The following is a 24146-nucleotide window of genomic DNA, read 5'->3' as shown; positions in this document are numbered from 1 at the left end:
GTAAATCTGAAAACATCCCCATCCCCCAGCCAGTGCCCCCTCCGGTCCCTGCAGCCCACCATGTACCCAAACTGCCTTCCTCACAGTATTTGTGGCCTCCACCTGCAGTGCAGTAATTGATAATTGCTCAGAGAAGCTTTATGCTCAGGCTGTGATTGCTGTCACAGGGCGGCGGGGGCTCCGCGAAATCCTGTCACCTGAGAATCACAATGCACAGTCTGCAGTGACTCCTCCAGATTTGGTGCATCTCGGAGCAGAGACTCCTCTGGGCTCAGTGCATCTCGGTGCAGAGACTCCTCTGGGCTCAGTGCATCTCGGAGCAGAGACTCCTCTGGGCTCAGTGCATCTCGGAGCAGAGACTCCTCTGGGCTCAGTGCATCTCGGAGCAGAGACTCCTCTGGGCTCAGTGCATCTCGGAGCAGAGACTCCTCTGGGCTCAGTGCATCTCGGAGCAGAGACTCCTCTGGGCTCAGTGCATCTTGGAGCAGAAACTCCTCTGGGCTCAGTGCATCTTGGAGCAGAGACTCCTCTGGGTTCAGTGCATCTCGGAGCAGAGACTCCTCTGGGCTCAGTGCATCTTGGAGCAGAGACTCCTCTGGGCTCAGTGCATCTTGGAGCAGAGACTCCTCAGGGCTCAGTGCATCTCGGTGCAGAGGCTCCTTAGGGCTCGGTGCAGAGACTCCTCAGGGCTTGGTGCATCTCGGTGCAGAGACTCCTCTACGCTCAGTGCATCTCGGTGCAGAGACTCCTCTACGCTCAGTGCATCTCGGTGCAGAGACTCCTCAGGGCTCAGTGCATCTCGGTGCAGAGACTCCTCAGTACTCAGTGCATCTCGGTGCAGAGGCTCCTTAGGGCTCGGTGCAGAGGCTCCTCAGGGCTCGGTGCAGAGACTTCTCAGGGCTTGGTGCATCTCGGTGCAGAGACTCCTCAGGGGTCAGTGCATCTCGGTGCAGAGATTCCTCGGGGCTCGGTGCATATGGGTACAGAGACTCGTCAGTGCTCAGTGCATCTCGTTGCAGAGACTACTCAGGGCTCATTGCATCTTGTTGCAGAGACTCCTCAGGGTTGGGTGCATCTCAGTGCAGAGACTCCTCAGGGCCTGGTGCTTCTGGATGCAGACACTCCTCGGAGTTCATTGCATCTGGGTGCAGAGACTCCTTAGGGCTCAGTGTATCTCAGTGCAGAGACTCCTCGGGCTCGGTGTGGAGCGCCCGCCAGGGCCTAGGGGTACTCGGTACTGGGTCTGGTCATCATTAAAGGGGTGGTCAGGGTGGCAGCGACCCAGTCCATGGCCCTGGGCGTCCAAATTAAAGGAAAGGTCTTTAAAGGGTTTTTTAGAAATAAGAATGTTCATGGTGCCACCTGTGGTATTCGGTCAGGGGTGACCGATGCTCCTTAAAGGGGTCCACTGGGGTGCTGTTATGGCAGCAGGTATGGTATGGCTTCCCACAAGTGAAGCTGGGTCCCCAGGGCTCCCGGTATAGTAGATAAAGATGGTAGGTGGTGTAGAAAGAGACAGAGAACACAAGTTGCAGTCTCTTTACTGATGCAAGGCAGCCACAGTCCAGGGTCCAGATCATGGGTGTTGGTGTGGCCCGACCTGGAGCGACTCAGGAATCCCCTTAGCCAGGTGGAACCCGCATGGCAGGTAATGCAAGCCTTTTTACAGGATCTCTAATTATGACCCGGGCTCTATGTGTTACTGTGCCTTCGGGTCTGAATGGTGGACAGGTGACTTGAAATCCAGCTGTCCGCTGGTTTCTGCTGAGGGGCATAGAGTTACCATCACAACCTCGGTCTTCTGGCTACCGGAATTCTGCGCTTCAGCATAGAGGAAGCTCAGTCGCAGCTTCCCTCCAGCTCTTTACTCTCCTTTGCTTCTCTTCCTTTCCAGTCTCCTACAGTCTGCTCTGCTTTCCTCTTTACTTTCCCAGGAGCTGCAGCACCTCACGTGGCTGCACGGCTCCAGCTCACATACTCTCTCTGTTTGCTTTCTCTGTCCTTCTGACAGACTGACTAACTCCTCCTCCAAGCCAGGAGATATATATATATATATATATATAGTACAGACCAAAAGTTTGGACACACCTCATTTAAAGATTTTTCTGTATTTTCATGACTATGAAAATTGTAAATTCACACTGAAGGCATCAAAACTATTAATTAATACATGTGGAATTATATAATTAACAAAAAAGTGTAAAACAACTGAAAATTTGTTTTATATTCTAGGTTCTTCAAAGTAGCCACCTTTTGCTTTGTTGACCGCTTTGCACACTATTGGCATTCTCTTGATGAGCTTCAAGAGATAGTCACCGGGAATGGTCTTCCAACAATCTAGAAGGAGTTCCCAGAGATGCTTAGCAATTGTTGGCCCTTTTGCTTTCACTCTGCGGTCCAGCTCACCCAAAACCATCTCGATTGGGTTCAGGTCTGGTGACTGTGGAGGCCAGGTCATCTGGCGTAGCACCCCATCACTCTCCTTCTTGGTCAAATAGCCCTTAAACAGCCTGGAGGTGTGTTTGGGGTCATTGTCCTGTTGAAAAATAAATGATGGTCCAACTAAACGCAAACCAAATGGAATAGCATGCCGCTGCAAGATGCTGTGGTAGCCATGCTGGTTCAGTATGCCTTCAATTTTGAATAAATCCCAAACAGTGTCACCAGCAAAGCACCCCCACACCATCACACCTCCTCCTCCATGCTTCACGGTGGGAACCAGGCATGTAGAGTCCATCCGTTCACCCTTTCTGCGTCGCACAAAGACACGGTGGTTGGAACCAAAGATCTCAAATTTGGACTCATTAGGCCAAAGCAGAGATTTCCACTGGTCTAATGTCCATTCCTTGTGTTCTTTAGTCCAAACAAGTCTCTTCTGCTTGTTGCCTGTCCTTAGCAGTGGTTTCCTAGCAGCTATTTTATCATGAAGGCCTGCTGCACAAAGTCTCCTCTTAACAGTTGTTGTAGAGATGTGTCTGCTGCTAGAACTCTGTGGCATTGACCTGGTCTCTAATCTGAGCTGCTGTTAACCTGCGATTTCTGAGGCTGGTGACTCAGATAAACTTATCCTCAGAAGCAGAGGTGACTCTTGGTCTTCTTTTCCTGGGGCGGTCCTCATGTGAGCCAGTTTCTTTGTAGCGCTTGATGGTTTTTGCCACTGCACTTGGGGACACTTTCAAAGTTTTCCCAATTTTTCAGACTGACTGACCTTCATTTCTTAAAGTAATGATGGCCACTCGTTTTTCTTTACTTAGCTTCTTTTTTCTTGCCATAATACAAATTCTAACAGTCTATTCAGCAGGATTATCGGCTGTGTATCTACCAGACTTCTGCACAACACAACTGATGGTCCCAACCCCATTTATAAAGCAAGAAATCCCACTTATTAAACCTGACAGGGCACACCTCTATTGTGAAAACCACTCTCGGTGACTACCTTTTGAAGCTCATCAAGAGAATGCCAAGAGTGTGCAAAGCAGTCATCAAAGCAAAAGGTGGCTACTTTGAAGAACCTAGAATATAAGACATATTTTCAGTTGTTTCACACTTTTTTGTTAAGTATATAATTCCACATGTGTTAATTCATAGTTTTGTTGATGCCTTCAGTGTGAATTTACAATTTTCATAGTCATGAAAATACAGAAAAATCTTTAAATGAGGTGTATCCAAACTTTTGGTCTGTCCTGTGTGTGTGTGTGTATGTGTGTGTGTGTGTATACACACACACACACACACACACACACACACACACACACACACACACACACACACCGTGTATATATATGTATGTGTATATATATATATATATATATATATATATATATATATATATATATATATATATAGATATATATAGATATATATATATAGTAGATATATATCTATATAGCTATATCTATATACAGTACAGACCAAAAGTTTGGACACCTTCTCATTTAAAGATTTTTCTGTATTTTCATGACTATGAAAATTGTAAATTCACACTGAAGGCATCAAAACTATAAATTAACACATGTGGAATTATATACTTAACAAAAAAGTGTGAAATAACTGAAAATATGTCTAAAGGTACCTTCACACTCAGCGACGCTGCAGCGATACCGACAACGATGTCGATCGCTGCAGCGTCGCTGTTTGGTCGCTGGAGAGCTGTCACACAGACAGCTCTCCAGCGACCAACGATGCCGGTAACCAGGGTAAACATCGGGTTACTAAGCGCAGCCCTGCGCTTAGTAACCCGATGTTTACCCAGGTTACCAGCGTAAAAGTAAAAAAAACAAACACTACATACTTACCTACCGCTGTCTGTCCCCGGCGCTCAGCTTCTCTGCACTCCTCCTGCACTGGCTGTGAGCACAGCGGCCGGAAAGCAGAGCGGTGACGTCACCACTCTGCTTTCCGGCTGACCGACGCTCACAGCCAGTGCAGGAGGAGTGCAGAGAAGCTGAGCGCTGGGGACAGACAGCGGTAGGTAAGTATGTAGTGTTTTTTTTTTTTACTTTTACGCTGGTAACCAGGGTAAACATCGGGTTACTAAGCGTGGCCCTGCGCTTAGTAACCCGATGTTTACCCTGGTTACCAGTGAAGACATCGCTGGATCGGTGTCACACACGCCGATCCAGCGACGAATTAAAGTTCTGGACTTTCCTCAGCGACCAACGATCTCCCAGCAGGGGCCTGATCGTTGGTCGCTGTCACACAGAACGATTTCCTTAACGATATCGTTGCCACGTCACAAAAAGCAACGATATCGTTAACGATATCTTTATGTGTGAAGGTACCTTTATATTCTAGGTTCTTCAAAGTACCCACCTCTTGCTTTGATGACTGCTTTACACACTCTTGGAATTCTCTTGATGAGCTTCAAGATGTAGTCACCGGGAATGGTCTTCCAAAAATCTTGAAGGAGTTCCCAGAGATGCTTAGCACTTGTTGGCCCTTTTGCCTTCACTCTGCGGTCCAGCTCACCCCAAACCATCTCGATTGCGTTCAAGTCTGGTGACTGTGGAGGCCAGGTCATCTGGCGTAGCACTCCATCACTCTCCTCCTTGGTCAAATGTCACTTACATAACCTGGAGGTGTGTTTGGGGTCATTGTCCTGTTGAAAAATAAATGATGGTCCAACTAAATGCAAACTGGATGGAATAGCATGCCGCTGCAAGATGCTGTGGTAGCCATGCTGATTCAGTATGCCTTCAATTTTGAATAAATCCCCAACAGTGTCACCAGCAAAGCATCCCCACACCATCACACCTCCTCCTCCATGCTTCACGGTGGGAACCAGGCATGTAGAGTCCATCCATTCACCTTTTAAAGATTTTTCTGTATTTTCATGACTATGAAAATTGTAAATTCACACTGAAGGCATCAAAACTATGAATTAACACATGTGGAATTATATACGTAACAAAAAAGTGTGAAACAACTGAAAATATGTCTTATATTCTAGGTTCTTCAAAGTAGCCAACTTTTGCTGTGCACACTCTTGGCATTCTCTTGGTGAGCTTCAAGAGGTATTCACCGGAAATGGTTTTCACTTCACAGGTGTGCCCTGTCAGGTTTTCTAAGTAGGATTTATTGCCTTATAAATGGGGTTGGGACCATCAGTTGTGTTGAGCAGAAGTCTGGTGGATACACAGCTAATAGTCCTAATGAATAGACTGTTAGAATTTGTATTATGGCAAGAAAAAAGCAGCTAAGTAAAGAAAAACGAGTGGCCATCATTACTTTAAGAAATGAAGGTCAGTCAGTCTGAAAAATTGGGAAAACTTTGAAAGTGTCCAAAGTGCAGTTGCAAAAACCATCAAGCGCTACAAAGAAACTGACTCACATGAGGACTGCCCCAGGAAAGGAAGACCAAGAGTCACCTCTGCTTCTGAGGATAAGTTTATCCGAGTCACCAGCCTCAGAAATCGCAGGTTAACAGCAGCTCAGATTAGAGACCAGGTCATTGTCACACAGAGTTCTAGCAGCAGACACATCTCTACAACAACTGTTAAGAGGAGACTTTGTGCAGCAGGCCTTCATGGTAAAATAACTGCTAGGAAACTACTGCTAAGGACAGGCAACAAGCAGAAGAGACTTGTTTGGACTAAAGAACACAAGGAATGGACATTAGACCAGTGGAAATCTCTGCTTTGGTCTGATGAGTCCAAATTTGAAACACAGTGTCTTTGTGCGATGCAGAAAAGGTGAATGGATGGACTCTACATGCCTGGTTCCCACCGTGAAGCATGGAGGAAGAGGTGTGATGGTGTGGGGGTGCTTTGCTGGTGACACTGTTGGGGATTTATTCAAAATTGAAGGCATACTGAACCAGCATGGCTACCACAGCATCTTGCAGCGGTATACTATTCCATCCGGTTTGCGTTTAGTTGGACCATCATTTATTTTTCAACAGGACAATGACCCCAAACACACCTCCAGGTTATCTAAGGGACATTTGACCAAGGAGGAGAGTGATGGAGTGCTACGCCAGATTACCTTGCCTCCAGTCACCAGACTTGAACGCAATCGAGATGGTTTGGGGTGAGCTCGAGCAGAGTGAAGGCAAAAGGGCCAACAAGTGCTAAGCATCTCTGGGAACTCCTTCAAGATTTTTGGAAGACCTTTTCCGTTGACTACCTCTTGAAGCTCATCAAGAGAATTCCAAGAGTGTGTAAAGCAGTCATCAAAGCAAAAGGTGACTACTTTGAAGAACCTAGAATATAAGACATAGTCAGTTGTTTCACACTATTTTGTTAAGTATATAATTCCACATGTGTTAATTCATAGTTTTGATGCCTTAAGTGTGAATCTGCAATTTTCATAGTCATGAAAATACAGAAAAATCTTTAAATGAGAAGGTGTGTCCAAACTTTTGGTCTGTACTGTATCTATATCTATATAGATAGGGAAGCCACCCACAAACTCGATCAGAGCTCCCCCCTCTGGCTTGGAGTCAGAACAGTGTTGCATGTGCTGAATACCTGTTAAAGGGATCCTTCCTCGCCTCCAAGCATGGCATCACTCTCCCCAAAAGGAAAGCAACACCACTGTTACAACCGGTTACCTGGGGTGTTACATGTGCATCTCAGTGCGGAGTCTGCTCAGGGCTCCGTGCATTTTGGTGCAGAGACTCCACAGGGCTCACTGCATCTCGGTGTAGAGACACTTCAGGGCTTGGTGCATCTCAGTGCAGATACTCTTCAGGCTCGATGCATATCAGTGGGTTTCTGGGGTCACTTAGGATTAGGGCAGATGCAGATTCACATAATTACCACACCACAGAAGCCTCCTTTATTCTTTGATACTGGGGCTTTTTGTGCAATCATGTTCATGGTTTTAGGAGTTTGATAGAATGACATGATGGGAGGCGAGGTGTGGTTTACTGAGAATATATCACACATGATAGGCTTAGATACACTGTCACAGCTTCACATGATGGAGATGTAGCACTCTGGAAATCCATATGGTTGTATGACAGAATAAGCTTAGATACATCAGTTCATCATCAGATGATGGGGTGCAGCATTGTGTGGTTCCTGTGGCAGTCCCACACATGATGAGCTTAGATACAATGTGTCAGCTTCATGTAATTGTGATGTGTTATTGTGGGGTTCTCTGGGGCAGTCCCACACATGATGAGCTTGGATACAGTGTCTCAGCTTCATATAATTGTGATGTGTGATTGTGGGGTTCCCTGGGGGCAGTCTCACACATGATGAGCTTAGATACAGTGTCTCAGCTTCATATAATTGTGATGTGTGATTGTGGGGTTCCCTGGGGACAGTCTCACACATGATGAGCTTAGGTACAGTGTCTCAGCTTCATATAATTGTGATTGTGGGGTTCCCTGGGGTAGTCTCATATATGATGAGCTTAGATACTCTATCTCTGTATCTGTGGGGCTCTCTGGGTATGACAGGTTAAGCTTAGATACACGTTACATGATGATATCGGTGGACTCCCTGGCGGGTAACACTGAGCAGACAGATCATGGAGGATTAGAAGGGACCTTTGTATCAACTAAAATAGGATTCTTCCCTGTAAGTGGAAACTCGCGGGGATTTCAGCAGCTTCATTCAGAATAAGATTTACGGTAATTCACATTCAGGACTGAAGGAGAAGGATTCAATTCTGGGCTTATTTTCCACTGTTGACATCATACAAGTGCCTACAGCACCGCAGGTCCATGCTGAACCTACTCTGGGAGAACTGCTCCATCCACGATAAAACTTTGTCACCTTGAAACTATCAGCAGATTCCTCTCCTTAAATATTCTGTGCTGCTGGACACCCTTCTCCTTACACAATGTAACTCTATGTGTAACCTCCCATGAGATTAGCACCCTCCTCCCCTGAAATCCTCTGCGCTTCTCTCATTTCTTCCAGTCTGTGACCTTCGGCACAGGATTGTGGTCACCTTCCTCTTTATGTGCCATTGCAGAAGCCTGACTTGTGTGGGGGTGGGGTGGGGGGTGATCAACCGTTCAGTCTCTATCTGTGCATTGTAACCGCCCTGTTGGCTATAGTAATGGTCTCATCCTTCACTGTCATGGCCTCCCCATGCTGTTATACAGTAACGTGTGAAATGTCAGAAATCTTCCCGAGACTCATGTTAGATGATGAAACACTAGTGTTCCCCTCTAAGATGTAAAGTCTCTGGTTTAGTAGCGATGCTGGGGGTCAGAACATCCCTAGTGCTAGGCTGCAAGGGTAGGTGGCAATTGTACTGATGGGGTCGGGTGTAGATGTGGCGGACCCTCTGTCAAATAACGCACCAAGATACAAATGTTTTTATTTCTGCAAAACAGGATCTAAAAATGCTACAATCAGACATCGGGTGACGGCAGCCATCAGATCGGACACGAAAATCACTGGATCCGTGGACTCAGATCTTTGTGACCACTGAGGAATCGGCTGCTCATTAAAGGGGTGTAATGCATAAAGTCATAATAACACATCCCTTTAAGACCCAAGTACACCATGTTCCAAATTATTATGCAAATGACATTTTTCTCGGATTTTCCTAAATGGTCGGTGCAAATGACAGTCAGTCTAATAAGTCATCACCCAATAGATTATACATCGAATTTTATTGAAGAAACCTCCCAATGATAACAGTATAATCTCCAAAATGAATAAAAACTCAAAATGCACTGTTCCAAATTATTAGGCACAGTAGAATTTCTAAACATTTGATGTTTTAAAGAACTGAAAATGCTCATTTGTGGAATTTGCAGCATTAGGAGATCACATTTACTGAACGAAAAAGCTATTTAACTCCAAAACCTCCTAACAGGCCAGGCTACATGTTAACATAGGAACCGTTCTTTGATATCACCTTCACAATTCTTACATCCATTGAACTTGTGAGTTTTTGAAGAGTTTCTGCTTGTATTTCTTTGCATGAAGTCAGAATAGCCTCCCAGAGCTGCTGTTTTGATGTGAACTGCCTCCCACCCTCATAGATCTTTTGCTTGATGATACTCCAAAGGTTCTCTATAGGGTTGAGATCAGGGGAAGATGGTGGCCACACCATGAGTTTATCTCCTTTTATGCCCATAGCAGCCAATGACTCAGAGGTATTCTTTTCAGCATGAGATGGTGCATTGTCATGTATGAAGATGATTTTGCTCCTCAAGGCACATTTCTGCTTTTTATACCATGGAAGAAAGTTGTCAGTCAGAAACTCTATATACTTTGAAGAGATCATTTTCACACCTTCAGGAACCTTAAAGGGCCCTACCAGCTGTTTCCCCATGATTCCAGCCCAAAACATGACTCCTCCACCTCCTTGCTGACGTCGCAGCCTTGTTGGAACATGGTGGCCATCCACCAACCATCCACTACTCCATCCATCTGGACCATCCAGGGTTGCTCGACAACACTTATCAGTAAACAAGACTGTTTGAAAATTAGTCTTCATGTATGTCTGGGCCCACTGCAACTGTCTCTGCTTGGGAACACTGTTCAGGGGTGGCCGAATAGTAGGATTATGCACCACAGCAAGCCTTTGAAGGATCCTACACCTTGGGGTTCGAGGGACTCCAGAGGCACCAGCAGCTTCAAATAACTGTTTGCTGGTTTGTAATGTTATTTTGGCAGCTGCTCTCTTAATCCAATGAATTTGTCTGGCAGAAACCTTCCTCATTATGCCTTTATTTGCATGAACTCTGTCTGTGCTCAGATTCAGCCACAAATCTCTTCACAGTATGATGATCACTCTTAAGTTTTCGTGAAATATCTAATGTTTTCATGCCTTGTCCAAGGCATTGCACTATTTAACGCTTTTTAGCAGCAGAGAGATCCTTTTCATTTCCCATATTGCTTGAAACCTGTGGCCTGCTTAATAATGTGGAACATTATTTTTAAGTAGTTTTCCTTTAATTAGAATCACCTGGAAAACTAATTATCACATGTGTTTAAGATTGATTTCAGTGATCCATTGAGCCCTGAGACACAATACCATCCAGGAGTTTATTTGAAAAAACAAAACAATTAAATCTTTATGACACTTAAATCCAATTTGCATAATAATTTGGAACAGTGTAGTTTGGCAAACTGTCATGTTTTCAGCTAAGATTTCCATAAAATTCTCGCAAAATTGCACAAAAACAGTAGAGGGTCTGCCATGTACCGAGGGCTGTAGACTGAATTTTACAACCTTCTCCTTGAAAGAGCAGAGTAATAAGAAAAAGCCTTTATCTTACTGCAAAACACTGGAGTCAACTTAGATAAAAACGGCGCTAAATTGATCATAAAGCGAGCACCATTGTGTTAAATGACGCAGAATGACGTGCAGTGGTCGGGGGGGCGCTCCGGAGCCCACAGTGACGAGGACACACTGAGCCTGTGCAGGGTCACAGTAATTGGGAACCCCGACTGGCAGCGACTTTGATACGAAGAACCTGCGCGTCACAAAAATCCCCCAGAGGCTGAAGAGATGAAAGAAGGTGGCTTGTGCTAGATACACACTTCATGGCGGGCTCAGCTCAGTCTGGGGCAGCAGAACAGGGGGTCCAGGCTCAAAAGGATGAAAGGTCAATCTACTCCTGTAGCAGAGCAACCAGTAACCGACCAGTCAGTACTGGGATGTGTGGGAGAATGGGAGGACGAGTGGTCTGTGCAAAAGTATCTCAGGGTAATGTGGCCATTAGTGTTCAGACCCCAGCGATCAGACCTGTTGATACGTGCAGATGTCCCAGCAGCTTAAGGACTTTGGGTTATAATAAAAATCTGTTTTCGAACCTGTGGCTTTTGGCAATTGCAAAACTACAACTCCCAGCAGCTTAAGCACTGTACCAGCGGACACATGTGTCACTCTCCAGATATTATAAAACTACAACTCCCAGCAGCTTAGAACTATACCAGCGGTCAACCGTGCCGCTCATCAGATATTATAAAACTACAACTCCCAGCAGCTAAAGAACTATACTAGTGGTCACGTGTCGCTCTCCAGACATTATAAAACTGCAACTCCCAGCAGCTTAAGAACTATACCAGCGGTCACATGTGTCACTCTCCAGGTATTATAAAACTACAACTCTCTGCAGCTTAAAGGGAACCTGTCACCTGAATTTGGCGGGAATGATTTTCGGTCATATGGGCGGAGTTTTCAGGTTTTTGATTCACCCTTTCCTTACCCGCTGGCTGCACAAGAAGTTTTGACGAAACGTGCGTTGGGGCGGCGGGGATTATCTGTCGCCAGCATCTTGCCTGTTTAAACTTATGTAAGTATTGCTCACCTCATGCCTCTATTATGAGCTTGCATTTTTGTAGACTATCCACTTTGGACCTAATGCACCTTGCACTTTTCAGTATATGTTAAATGCAGCTACGGTAATCTTAGCTACTTGTACAGATCTCATGCCTATTTGCACATACGTTAGTTCAGAGGTATGGAGCATTAATATTCATCTAGGCATTTGTTTATGCTGGTGACAGAGTTCCCTGTTATTGTGGTATCCAGTAGTATATTTTTTTATTATTGGTTATTTTGATTGTTTATTTATGTTATTTAATAAAATACTATTTTAAGGATTATACTTTTTTTGTGGTCATTGTACCGCTGGGTGTTATTTATATTCTTTTGAGTTTTTGTCCTTGGATATTCCCCTTGGGGCATTTGGTTTTGGTGTTATTACAGAATGCTGTAGATAATCCCCTGATGCCGGTGGGCTTGGCTCACCTTCCAATTTGGGGGTGACAGGTTCCCTTTAGGAACTATACCAGCGGTCACACATGTCGCTCAACAAATATTATAAAACTACAACTCCCAGCAGCTTAGAACTATACTAGTGGTCACGTGTCACTCTCCAGTTACTATAAAACTACAACTCCCAGCAGCTTGTGGCCTTTCTGTTTTAATAGAGCAGTGTTCTGTATCCAATTTTGTAGCTTTTAAAGGGAACCGGTCAGCAGTTTTGGCCGATCTAAGTTACAGCCATCACCTTTCAGGGCTGATAGGTACCGCATTCTATAATGCTGTATATCTGCCCCCAGCCCGACCTGGAAGAGAAGAAAAATAACTTATACTCACCGGTCCGAGGGGTGTCGCTGGTCTTGGTCCGGCGCCTCCCATCTTCTTGTGATGCCGTCCTGCTGCTTCGTGTGGATGACGCGTCCCTGCATCACCCACAGTGTCTCCTCGGCACAGCGCTCCTGCGCAGGTGTACTTCTCTGCCCTGTTGGTTCTGTTGCCCTGTACTCAGACCCTCAACAGGTCAGAGAAGTATTCTGCGCATGAGCGCGGTGCCGAAAAGACTGTGGATGTGTCATCCACAAGAAGCAAACAGGAGGACGGCGATCATAAGAAGATGGCAGAAGTCGGATCAAAATCAGCCGGATCAAATCACCCCTCGGACCGGACCACCCCGCAGGTGAGTATTATAAAAGTTCTTTTTCTTCTCTTCCAAGTCGGGGCAGTTATACAGCATTATAGAATGCTGTATATCAGCCCTGAAAGGCAGTGGCCGTAACTTACAGTATATCGGCAAAAACTGCTCACAGGTTCACTTTAATCTGTTGCAAAACTACATCTTCCAGCATGCTGGCTGCCATAGCATACTGAGAGTTGTATGTTTGCATTAGCCAGAGACTAGTTACTTCGGCCATTATGCCCTTCGCCTCTTCTCATTAGTAGACCCATCGTGACATTATGTGTGTGCCATGCCGCTGTAAGGATATGGACATGCTACCCACGTTCCCCCGTTGGATATGTGCAGTTTTGACTGTAGGAACAGTTAGAGTTAGTGTTTGTGACTATCCCACAGTCGGAGGGGTAGTATAAGGGAAAGTGACTATTTCCTGCTAGTGCAGCGCCCCAGGGTCCTGGTCTTTGCAGTAATATCATTCTCATCTAAGGGGGGGTGGTGTTACATTTGAAGGCAATAAAGGAGATCACTTTACCAGGTATCACAAACCATGCAACACACTTCACACTCCAGTCCACCAGGGGGAGCTTTGCTCCTATTTATTAGGGCACTCTTCACAATTAGGTAAAACTGGTGGTCTGGATAGGAAGTTAGTCAGAAGCTGACTGGGCTTCACCCAGCCAGTATCTGTCAGGCAGACAGAGGAAAGGAGGAACATCTAGCAGTTGCCAACAGAGGGTCCCTGACAGGGGTGGGATCCTGTCAGAGGCCTAGACAGAAAGACACAGAGCTGCGACTGCCTACCGATGCGGCAGCATCCTAAGGAAGGACACGAAAGAGAATTGTATTGTAGAGGGTGAGAAACGAAGTCATAGCAAAAGGAGAGGAAACCAGTAGGAGTTCTGCCCTACACAGGCTGCCTCCTTCTGAGCCGCAGGATCCGTTAGCCGGAACACCGAGGGAGCAATTGTCTCCATGCCTTGCTCCAGAGACCAGCAGAACAGTTAATTGCACATTGCTGATCCGCACCTATACCCAGGAGGCACGGCAACTTGTGGGGGCTGGGGCGTGCTAGAGTCCCTGTAAAAAGCCCCAGGCCACCGGTCATACGGGTTTCTTCCTATCCATCTGGGGGACAGAGAGAGAGACATAACATCTAGAACATCTACAACAGTTGTGAGGACCTTACGAGAGGCTCAGCAGTAAGGTACTACAACATCCAGGCGCTAGAGGAAGGCTACGGATTTCCACCTGGATAAGGGGACTCTGGATTTGCTTTCAGACCGGCCGGACTCTGCCTGCCCTGTGATCTGGTTCTCTGGACTGTGGATGCTGAAGCCTTCAGTAAAGGTAAAGAGACTGCAACCTTGTGTCCTCGTTCTTCACTGCGCCTCACACCATCCACCATCTACACTCTGGGAAGCCCTGGGGACACACGTCACCTGTGGGAAGATATACCATCTAGCTGCCATAACATCACCCCAGCGGACCCCTAAGCAGCGTCGGTCACCCTGACCGAATACCACAGGTGGCGTCACAACCTTTTCCCCCCATTTTACAACGGACCTCCCGAGGGCCACGGACCGGGTCAGCCACCGTGACATCCCCCTTGAGAACCGAAGGACCCGGTACTGAGTATCCCACTGCCCTACGGGGGCGATCCACTAGGAAGACAAATAGGGCCTGGAGAGCTGAGTTAGCAGACCTGAAGGTCCAGGGTAAACAGTTTGGCATTCGAGGGTGACCATAAATGAGATGAGACCAAAGAGAAGAGATAACAAGATCCGAATGACAAGTGACTGAGAGACAGAGTGGCCTTCTGGAGATGGGTCTTAGGAGAGGATGCGTAGCCACACGACAGTGGGCTTATAACACTGGAAGGTAACTGTCCTAAAACAGGACTGAGTAAATGGGACTTGTGAAGGGTACTAAGCGGGAGTTTCAGAGTGCCAGTAGTGGAAAGAGGAGGCGGAACCGAGGAACAAGTAGATGACACTTGTCAATCAGAACTGTAGCGTTAAAGCTGGGTTGTGGTGACGTAGGAAGAAACAGTGGACATAGCAAACCCTGGAATAAAACACTGAGGAAGGAAACTGTGTGAGAAATGCTGCAAGTTTTAAAGGAAACGTCCAAAATATATTGTGTCCACTCTCTCCTGTATATTACCCTTATCAAGTTACCGTTCAGTAAAGAGTTTTATCTTTGAATGGTGGTCTCCCTCATTGAACTGTGAAACATCTGGTCCTGGCCGGCCCACAACATGTCATATGCGGCCTGCCCAGGCATAGCGCCCTCACAGCACAAGTCTACACTCCCAGTCAGGACCTCCACTTTCATGTTAGATGGTGGGCCACCACAGATTAGCACCTCGCCCATGGCTGCCGCCCTGCACAGCGTTACACCGCAATAATAACGTTGCACCGCACCTACAAGTCAGAAGATGCACCAGAGATTTAGGCAGATAGGCAGGGCTAGCAAGGCTGTGGTCTGGCAGCCACGGACTACCCATGTGACAGAGGGACCAGGGTCCTGCCACTCTTTTTGCCAACACCAGAGATCAAATGAGTGACATTTCGGATCGCTGCAGAATTGTTTTTGACGCCGGTTGTAAGCTATGCCAGAACTGCTGCCCGGAGGCTGAGAGTTTCCCTTTTTCTTGACTTGAGTGTGGATTCAGATGGTCCATGTTTCTGTGTGTTTTTTTTCAGAAAGTTCCGTGATTCATTGATAAAACCTTCATGAGTGTTAATGATTAATCCTAAAATAGAGCTGACGCTGGCGCGGCTCCCTGTGTGGTCTGACGTGTGGGGGTGGGGGTGGGGAGAGGAGCTTGCAGTCTAATTGTCTAATTCTGCCTCCTGTCTTGTGTCTTGCAGTTACAGAGAAGGAGGTGCAGCAGTGGTAAGTCTCTCTATCCTCAATGTTTGTATTGTATGCGGAAGCCTTGGTGTAAAGGGAGAATCCACATAAAATGCATCGCTGCAAGCGCCGCCAATATACTGCAAATTGTCTCAGTGGAGGTGGTTAGTGGCCGTGCAGCCTATATGGGTGAAGCACAGATTTGTGGTGTTCACCTGTACAACAAGCCACAAACCTGCTGCAAATGTGGATTACCGTATATAATTAAAGGGGGATTCCATTAATGTGATTTCATTAAATTCCATGGCCGCAGTGGGAGTGGGTTTAAAGACGTTGCTTTTTTTCAGCAAGATTTCCCCCCTTGGCTTCTACGTGGTGCCTGAAAAATAATACATGGAACATCACAATTGTATTTAACTGCAGAATCCCTTAGTTTCTGCACTAAAAACAAATAATGATTTAAAAAATCTGCACCAAAAAAACCCACATAAAACTAAAAGTAACAAAAACCCAATAAAAAGAGCAGATTGTTGTGGCATATTTTTGCTGCGGAAACTGGAGAATATCTAAAATAAAACGCTGCGTTATACAGTACCAGCGCGGGCCTGAGATATTGAAAATATCCAAAAATTGACAGGAGGATTTCAGATCTGAGTCATGTTAATGTATATAAGCAGAGGGTGAGATTTGCCTCTTCATAATGAGCTCTGCTGCGTATTTACTGTGGTGGGAGAGCTGCAGTATATTAGTTCTATAGCAAAATAGCCTACATTTTCTGGATAAGAAAGGGCAACTTGTCATCTGCATTGTGTCCCCTCTGTCGTCCGTAAGTCTCTTTGTTCAGCCGTGTGGTATCTGTGGTGAATGCTGTGATTTTTATACTCGTGGATCTTCGGTCATTGTCTCTCACTGGTCCATTGTACATACAGGCAGCACACCTATGTCTCTGTGGCCGGTCCATATATAGTTCTACACTGTGTGCAGAATTATTAGGCAAGTTGTATTTTGATCACATGATACTTTTTATACACGTTGTCCTACTCCAAGCAGTTCAGCCTTGAGAGCCAACTACCAATTAAGTAAATCAGGTGATGTGCGTCTCTGTAATGAAGAGGGGGTGTTGTCTAATGACATCAAAACCCTATATAAGGTGTGCTTAATTATTAGGCAACTTCCTTTCCTTTGGCAAAATGGGTCAGAAGAGAGATTTGACGGGCTCTGAAAAGTCCAAAATTGTGAGATGTCTTGCAGAGGGATGCAGCAGTCTTGAAATTGCCAAAGTTTTGAAGAGTGATCAACAAACAATCCAGCGTTTCATGGCAAATAGTCAGCAGGGTCGCAAGAAGCGTGTTGGGCAAAAAAGGCGCAAAATAACTGCCCATGATTTGATGAAAATCAAGAGTGAAGCTGCCAAGGTGCCATTTGCCACCAGTTTTGCCATATTTCAGAGCCGCAACGTTACTCGAGTTACAAAAAGCACAAGGTGTGTGATACTCAGGAACATGGCCAAGGTAAGGAAGGCTGAAAAACGACCACCTTTGAACAAGAAACAAAAGATAAAACGTCAAGATTGGGCCAAGAAATATTTTAAGACTGACATTTCAAAGGTTTTATGGACTGATAAAATGAGAGTGACTCTTGATGGGCCAGATAGATGGGATCAGTAAAGGGCAGAGAGCTCCACTCCGACTCACACGCCAGCAATGTGGAGGTGGGGTACTGGGATGGGCTGGTATCATCAAAGATGAACTTGTGGGACCTTTTCGGGTTGAGGATGGAGTGAAGATCAACTCCCAGACCTACTGCCAGTTTCTGGAAGACAACTTCTTCAAGCAGTGGTACAGGAAGAAGTAGTTATCGTTCAAGAAAATGCAGGACAATGCTCCATCACATGCCTCCAACTACTCCACAGCGTGGCTGGCCAGTAAAGGTCTCAAGCAAAGAAGAAAAAATAATGACATGGCCCCCTTGTTCACCTGATCTGAACCTCATAGAGAACCTGTGGTCCCTCATAAAATGTGAGATCTACAGGGAGGGAAAACAGTCCACCTCTCGGAACAGTGTCTGGGAGGCTGTGGTGGCTGCTGCACGCAATGTTGCTCGTTAACACATCAAGCAACTGACAGAATCTATGGATGGAAGGCTGCTGAGTGTCATTATAAAGAAAGGGGGCTATATTGGTCACTAATTTTTTGAGGTTTTGTTTTTGCATGTCAGAAATGTTTATTTCTAAATTTTGTGCACTTATATTGGTTTACCTGGTGAAAATAAACAAGTGAGATGGGAATATATTTGTTTTTTTATTAAGTTGCCTAATAATTCTGCACAGTAATAGCTACCTGCACAAACAGATATCCTCCTAAGATAGCCAAATCTAAAAAAACCCCACTCCAACTTCTAAAAATATTAAGCTTTGATATTTATGAGTCTTTTGGGTTGATTGAGAACATAGTTGTTGATCAATTATAAAAATAATCCTCTAAAATACAACTTGCCTAATGATTCTGCACACAGTGTATATGTCTCTGTGGCCGGTCCATATATAGTTCTATATGTCTCTGTGGCTGGTCCATATACAACACCTGGCAAAAATTATGTAATCACCGGCCTTGGAGGATGTTCATTCAGTTGTTTAATTTTGTAGAAAAAAAGGAGATCACAGACATGGCACAAAACTAAAGTCATTTCAAATAGCAACTTTCTGGCTTTAAGAAACACTGAAATCAAGAACAAAAAATGTAGTGATCAGTAATGGTTACTTTTTTTAACCAAGCTTAGGGGGGAAAATGATGGACTCACTCAATTCTGAGGAAAAAATTATGGAATCACCCTGTAAATTTTCATACCCAAAAATAACACCTGCATCAAATTAGATCTGCTCGTTAGTCTGCATCTAAAAAGGAGTGATCACACCTTGGAGAGCTGTTGCACCAAGTGGACTGACATGAATCATGGCTCCAACAGGAGAGATGTCAATTGAAACAAATGAGAGGATTATCAAACTCTTAAAAGAGGGTTAATCATCATGCAATGTTGCAAATGATGTTGGTTGTTCAGTCAGCTGTGTCTAAAAGCTGGACCAAATACAAATAACATTGGAAGGTTGTTAAAGGCAAACATACTGGTAGACCAAGGAAGACATCAAAGCGTCAAGACCGAAAACTTAAAGCAATATGTCTCCAAAATAGGAAATGCACAACAAAACAAATGATGAACAAATGGGTGGAAACTGGAGTCAACGTCTGTGACCAAACTGTAAGAAACCGCCTAAAGGAAATGGGATTTACATACAGAACAGCTAAACAAAAGCCATCATTAACACCTAAACAGAAAAAAACAAGGTTACAATGGGCTAAGAAAAAGCAATCATGGACTGTGGATGACTGGATGAAAGTCATATTCAGTGATGAATCGAGAATCTGCATTGGGCAAGGTGATGATGCTAGAACTTTTGTTTGGTGCCGTTCCAATGAGATTTATAAAGATGATTGCCTGAAGAGAACATGCAAATTTCCACAGTCATTGATGATATGGGATTGCATGCCAGGTAAAGGCACTGGGGAGATGGCTGTCATTACATCTTCAATAAGTGCACAAGTTTATGTTGATATTTTGGACACTTTTCTTATCCCATCAATTGAAAGGATGTTTGGGGATGATGAAATATTTTTTCAAGATGATAATGCATCCTGCCATAGAGCAAAAACTGTGCAAACATTCCTTGAAAAAAGACACATAAGGTCAATGTCATGGCCTGCAAATAGTCCGGATCTCAATTCAATTGAAATCTTTGGTGGAAGTTGAAGAAAATGGTCCATGACAAGGCTCCAACCTGCAAAGCTGATCTGGCCACAGCAATCAGAGAAAGTTGGAGCCAGATTGATGAAGAGTCCTGTTTGACACTCATTAAGTCCGTGCCTCAGAGACTGCAAGCTATTATAAAAGCCAGAGGTGGTGCAACAAAATACTAGGGATGTGTTGGGAGTGTTTTTTTTTGTTGTTTATTTTTCATGATTCCATAATTTTTTCTTCGGAATTCAGTGACTCCATCATTTTTCCCCTATGCTTCGTTAAAAAAAGTAACCATTACTGACATTACCACATTTTTTGTTCTTGATTTCTTTTAGTGTTTCTTAAAGCCAGAAAGTTGCCATTTGAAATGAATTTAGTTTTGTGCCATGTCTGTGATCTGCTTTTTTTGTACAAAATTAAACAACTGAATGAACATCCTCCAAGGCTGATGATTCCATAATTTTTGCCATGGGTGGTATAGTTCTATAGGTCTCTGCGGCCGGTCCATATATAGTTCTATATGTCTCTGCGGCCGGTCCATATATATAGTTCTATGTCTTTGCTGCCAGTCCATATATAGTTCTGTATGTCTCTGCGGCCGGTCCATATATAGTTCTGTATGTCTCTGCGGCCGGTCCATATAAAGTTCTATATGTCTCTGCGGCCGGTTCAAATACAGTTCTACAGTTATATGAAAAAGTTTGGGCACCCCTATTAATCTTAAGCTTAATGTTTTATAAAAATTGTTTTTTTGCAACAGCTATTTCAGTTTCATATATCTAATAACTGTTGGACACAGTAATGTTTCTGCCTTGAAATGAGGTTTATTGTTCTAACAGAAAATGTGCAATCTGCAATCAAACTAAATTTGACAGGTGCATAAGTATGGGCACCCTTATCATTTTCTTGTTTTAAATACTCCTACCTACTTTTTACTGACTTACTAAAGCACTTTTTTTGGTTTTCTAACCTCATTGAGCTTCGAACTTCATAGCCAGGTGTATGCAATCATGAGAAAAGCTACTTAAAGTGGCCACTTGCAAGTTGTTCTCCTGTTTGAATCTCCTCTGAAGAGTGGCATCATGGGCTCCTCAAAACAACTGTCTAATGATCTGAAAACAAAGATTATTCAACATAGTTGTTCAGGGGAAGGATACAAAAAGCTGTCTCAGAGATTTAACCTGTGAATTTCCACTGTGAGGAACATAGTAAGGAAATGGAAGAACACAGGTACAGTTCTTGTTAAGGCCAGAAGTGGCAGGCCAAGAAAAATATCAGAAAGGCAGAGAAGAAGAATGGGGAGATCAGTCAAGGACAATCCTCGGACCATCTCCAGAGAGCTGCAGCATCAACTTGCTGCAGATGGTGTCACTGTGCATCGGTCAACTATACAACGCACTTTGCACAAGGAGAAGCTGTATGGGAGAGTGATGCGAAAGAAGCCGTTTCTGCAAGCACGCCACAAACCGAGTCGGCTGAGGTATGCAAAAGCACATTTGGAGAAGCCAATTTCTTTTTGGAAGAAGGTCCTGTGGACTGATGAAACCAAGATTGAGTTGTTTGGTCATACAAAAAGGCGTTCTGCATGGTGGCCAAAAAACACAGCATTCCAAGAAAAACACTTGCTACCCACAGTAAAATTTGGTGGAGGTTCCATCATGCTTTGGGGCTGTGTGGCCAATGCCGGCACCGGGAATCTTGTTAAAGTTGAGGGACGCATGGATTCCTCTCAGTATCAGCAGATTCTTGACAATAATGTTCATGAATCAGTGAGAAAGTTGAAGTTACGCAGGGGATGGATCTTTCAGCAAGACAATGATCCAAAACACCGCTCCAAATCTACTCAGGCATTCATGCAGAGGAACAATTACACTGTTCTGGAATGGACATCCCAGTCCCCAGACCTGAATATCATTGAACATCTGTAGGATCATTTGAAGAGGGCTGTCCATGCTCGGCGAACATCAAACTTAACTGAACTGGAATTATTTTGTAAAGAGGAATGGTCAAAAATACCTTCATCCAGGAACTCATTAAAAGCTACAGGAAGCGACTAGAGGCTGTTATTTTTGCAAAAGGAGGATCTACTAAATATTAATGTCAATTTTCTGGTCGGGTGCCCATACTTATGCACCTGTCAAATTTTGTTTGAATGCAGATTGCACATTTTCTGTTAGTACAATAAACCTCATTTCAAGGCAGAAACATTACTGTGTCCAACAGTTATTAGATATATGAAACTGAAATAGCTGTTGCAAAAAAGATTAATAGGGGTGCCCAAACTTTTTCATATAACTGTATGTCTCTGCGGCTGGTCCATATACAGTCATGTGAGTCTGTGGCCGGTCTATATACAGTACTATGCTTTCTTTTGGTGTTTATTAACCCCTTCATGACCCAGCCTATTTTGACCTTAATGACCTGGCCGTTTTTTTGCAATTCTGACCAGTGTTCCTTTATGAGGTAATAACTCGGGAACGCTTCAACGGATCCTAGCGGTTCTGAGATTGTTTTTTTCGTGACATATTGGGCTTCATGTTAGTGGTAAATTTTCACATTTTGAATTTTTATTCTGTTAAACCAGAGTTATGTGACACAAAATAGTTAATAAATAACATTTCCCACATGTATACTTTACATCAGCACAATTTTGGAAACAACATTTTTTTTTTTATAGGAAGTTATAAGGGTTAAAATTTGACCAGCGATTTCTCATTTTTACAACGAAATTTACAAAACCATTTCTTTTTTAGGGAGCTCACATTTGAAGTCAGTTTGAGGGGTCTATATGGCTGAAAATACCCAAAAGTGACACCATTCTAAAAACGGCACCCTTCAAGGTGCACAAAACCATATTCAAGAAGTTTATTAACCCTTCAGGTGCTTCACAGCAGCAGAAGCAACATGGAAGGAAAAAAATGAACATTTAACTTTTTAGTCACAAAAATGATCTTTTAGCAACAATTTTTTTTATTTTGCCAAGGGTAAAAAGAGAAACTGGACCCCGAAAGTTATTGTACAATTTGTCCTGAGTATGCCGATACCCCATATGTGGGGGGGAAACCACTGTTTGGACGCACGACAGGGCTCGGAAGGGAAGGAGCGCCATTTGACTTTTTCAATGAAGAATTGGCTCCAATCTTTAGCGGACACCATGTCGCGTTTGGAGAGCCCCTGTGAGCCTAAACATTGGACCTCCCCCACAAGTGACCCCATTTAGGAAACTAGACCCCCCCAAGGAACTTATCTAGATGCATAGTGAGCACTTCAAACTCCCAGGTGCTTCACAAATTGATCCATAAAAATGAAAAAGTAGAAAAAGTACTTTTTTTTCACAAAAAATTTCTTTTAGCCTCAATTTTTTCATTTTCACATGGGCAACAGGAAAAAATGGATCCTAAAATGTGTTGGGCAATTTCTCCTAAGTACACCGATACCTCATATGTGGTCACAATCCACTGTTTGTGCACACGGCAAGGCTCGGAAGGGAAGGAGCGCCATTTGACTTTTAAATGAAAAATTAGCTCCAATCGTTAGCGGACACATGCCGCGTTTGGAGAGCCCCTGTGTGCCTAAACATTGGAACTCCCCCACATGTGACCTCATTTTGGAAACTAGACCCCCAAGGAACTTATCTAGATGCATAGTGAGCACTTAGAACCCCCAGGTGCTTCACAAATTGATCCGTAAAAATGAAAAAGTACTTTTTTTCACAAAAATTTATTTTAGCCTCAATTTGTTCATTTCCACATGGGCAAAAAGATAAAATGGATCCTAAAATTTATTGGGCAATGTCTCCTGAGTACACTGATACCTCACATGTGGGGGTAAACCACTGTTTGGGCACACGGCAGGGCTCGGAAGGGAAGGAGCGCCATTTGACTTTTTGAATGAAAAATTAGCTCCAATCGTTAGCGGACACCATGTCGCGTTTGGAGAGCCCCTGTGTGCCTAAACATTGGAGCTCCCCCACATGTGACCCCATTTTGGAAACTAGACCTCCCATGGAACTAATCTAGATGTACGTTGACCACTTTAAACCCCCAAGTGCTTCACAGAAGTTTATAATGCAGAGCTGTGAAAATAAAAAATAATTTTTCTTTCCTCAAAAATGATGTTTTGGCAAGCAATTTTTTATTTTCACAAGGGTAACAGGAGAAATTGGACCCCAATAGTTGTTGCCCTGTTTGTCCTGAGTACAAGGATACCCCATATGTGGGGGTAAACCACTGTTTGGGCGCACGTCGGGGCTCGGAAGGGAGGGAGCACCATTTGACTTTTTGAATGCAAGATTGGCTGGAATCAATGGTGGTGCCATGTTGCGTTTGGAGACCCCTGATGTGCCTAAACAGTGGAAACCCCTCAATTCTAACTCCACTCACTCCAACACACCCCTAACCCTAATCACAACCCTAACCCCAACACACCCCTAACCCTAATCCCAACTGTAGCCGTAACCCTAATCACAACCCTAACCCCAACACACCCCCTAACCCTAATCCCAACTCTAGCCATAACCGTAATCACAGCCCTAACCCCAACACACCCCTAACCACAACCCTAACTCTAATCCCAACCCTAACCACAACTTTAACCCCAACACACCCCTAACCATAACCCTAACCACAGCCTAATCTTA

General features: G+C 44.4%; 1 protein-coding gene across 1 annotated transcript in view; it reads left to right on the top strand.

The window, feature by feature from the left end:
- Positions 1–24146, top strand: part of NCS1 (neuronal calcium sensor 1) — a 75535-nt gene that overhangs the window by 16219 nt on the left and 35170 nt on the right. Inside the window, exon 2 of the mRNA XM_069747496.1 lies at positions 15733–15757. Within this exon, the coding sequence (XP_069603597.1) occupies positions 15733–15757 (25 nt within the window). The remainder of the gene's footprint in view (positions 1–15732; positions 15758–24146) is intronic.

Source organism: Ranitomeya imitator, chromosome 2 (assembly GCF_032444005.1).
Source record: "Ranitomeya imitator isolate aRanImi1 chromosome 2, aRanImi1.pri, whole genome shotgun sequence".
NCBI classification, from domain to species: Eukaryota; Metazoa; Chordata; class Amphibia; order Anura; family Dendrobatidae; genus Ranitomeya; species Ranitomeya imitator.
The sequence above is the reverse complement of the archived record's forward strand: the minus strand, read 5'-3'. Positions and strand labels throughout refer to the sequence as shown.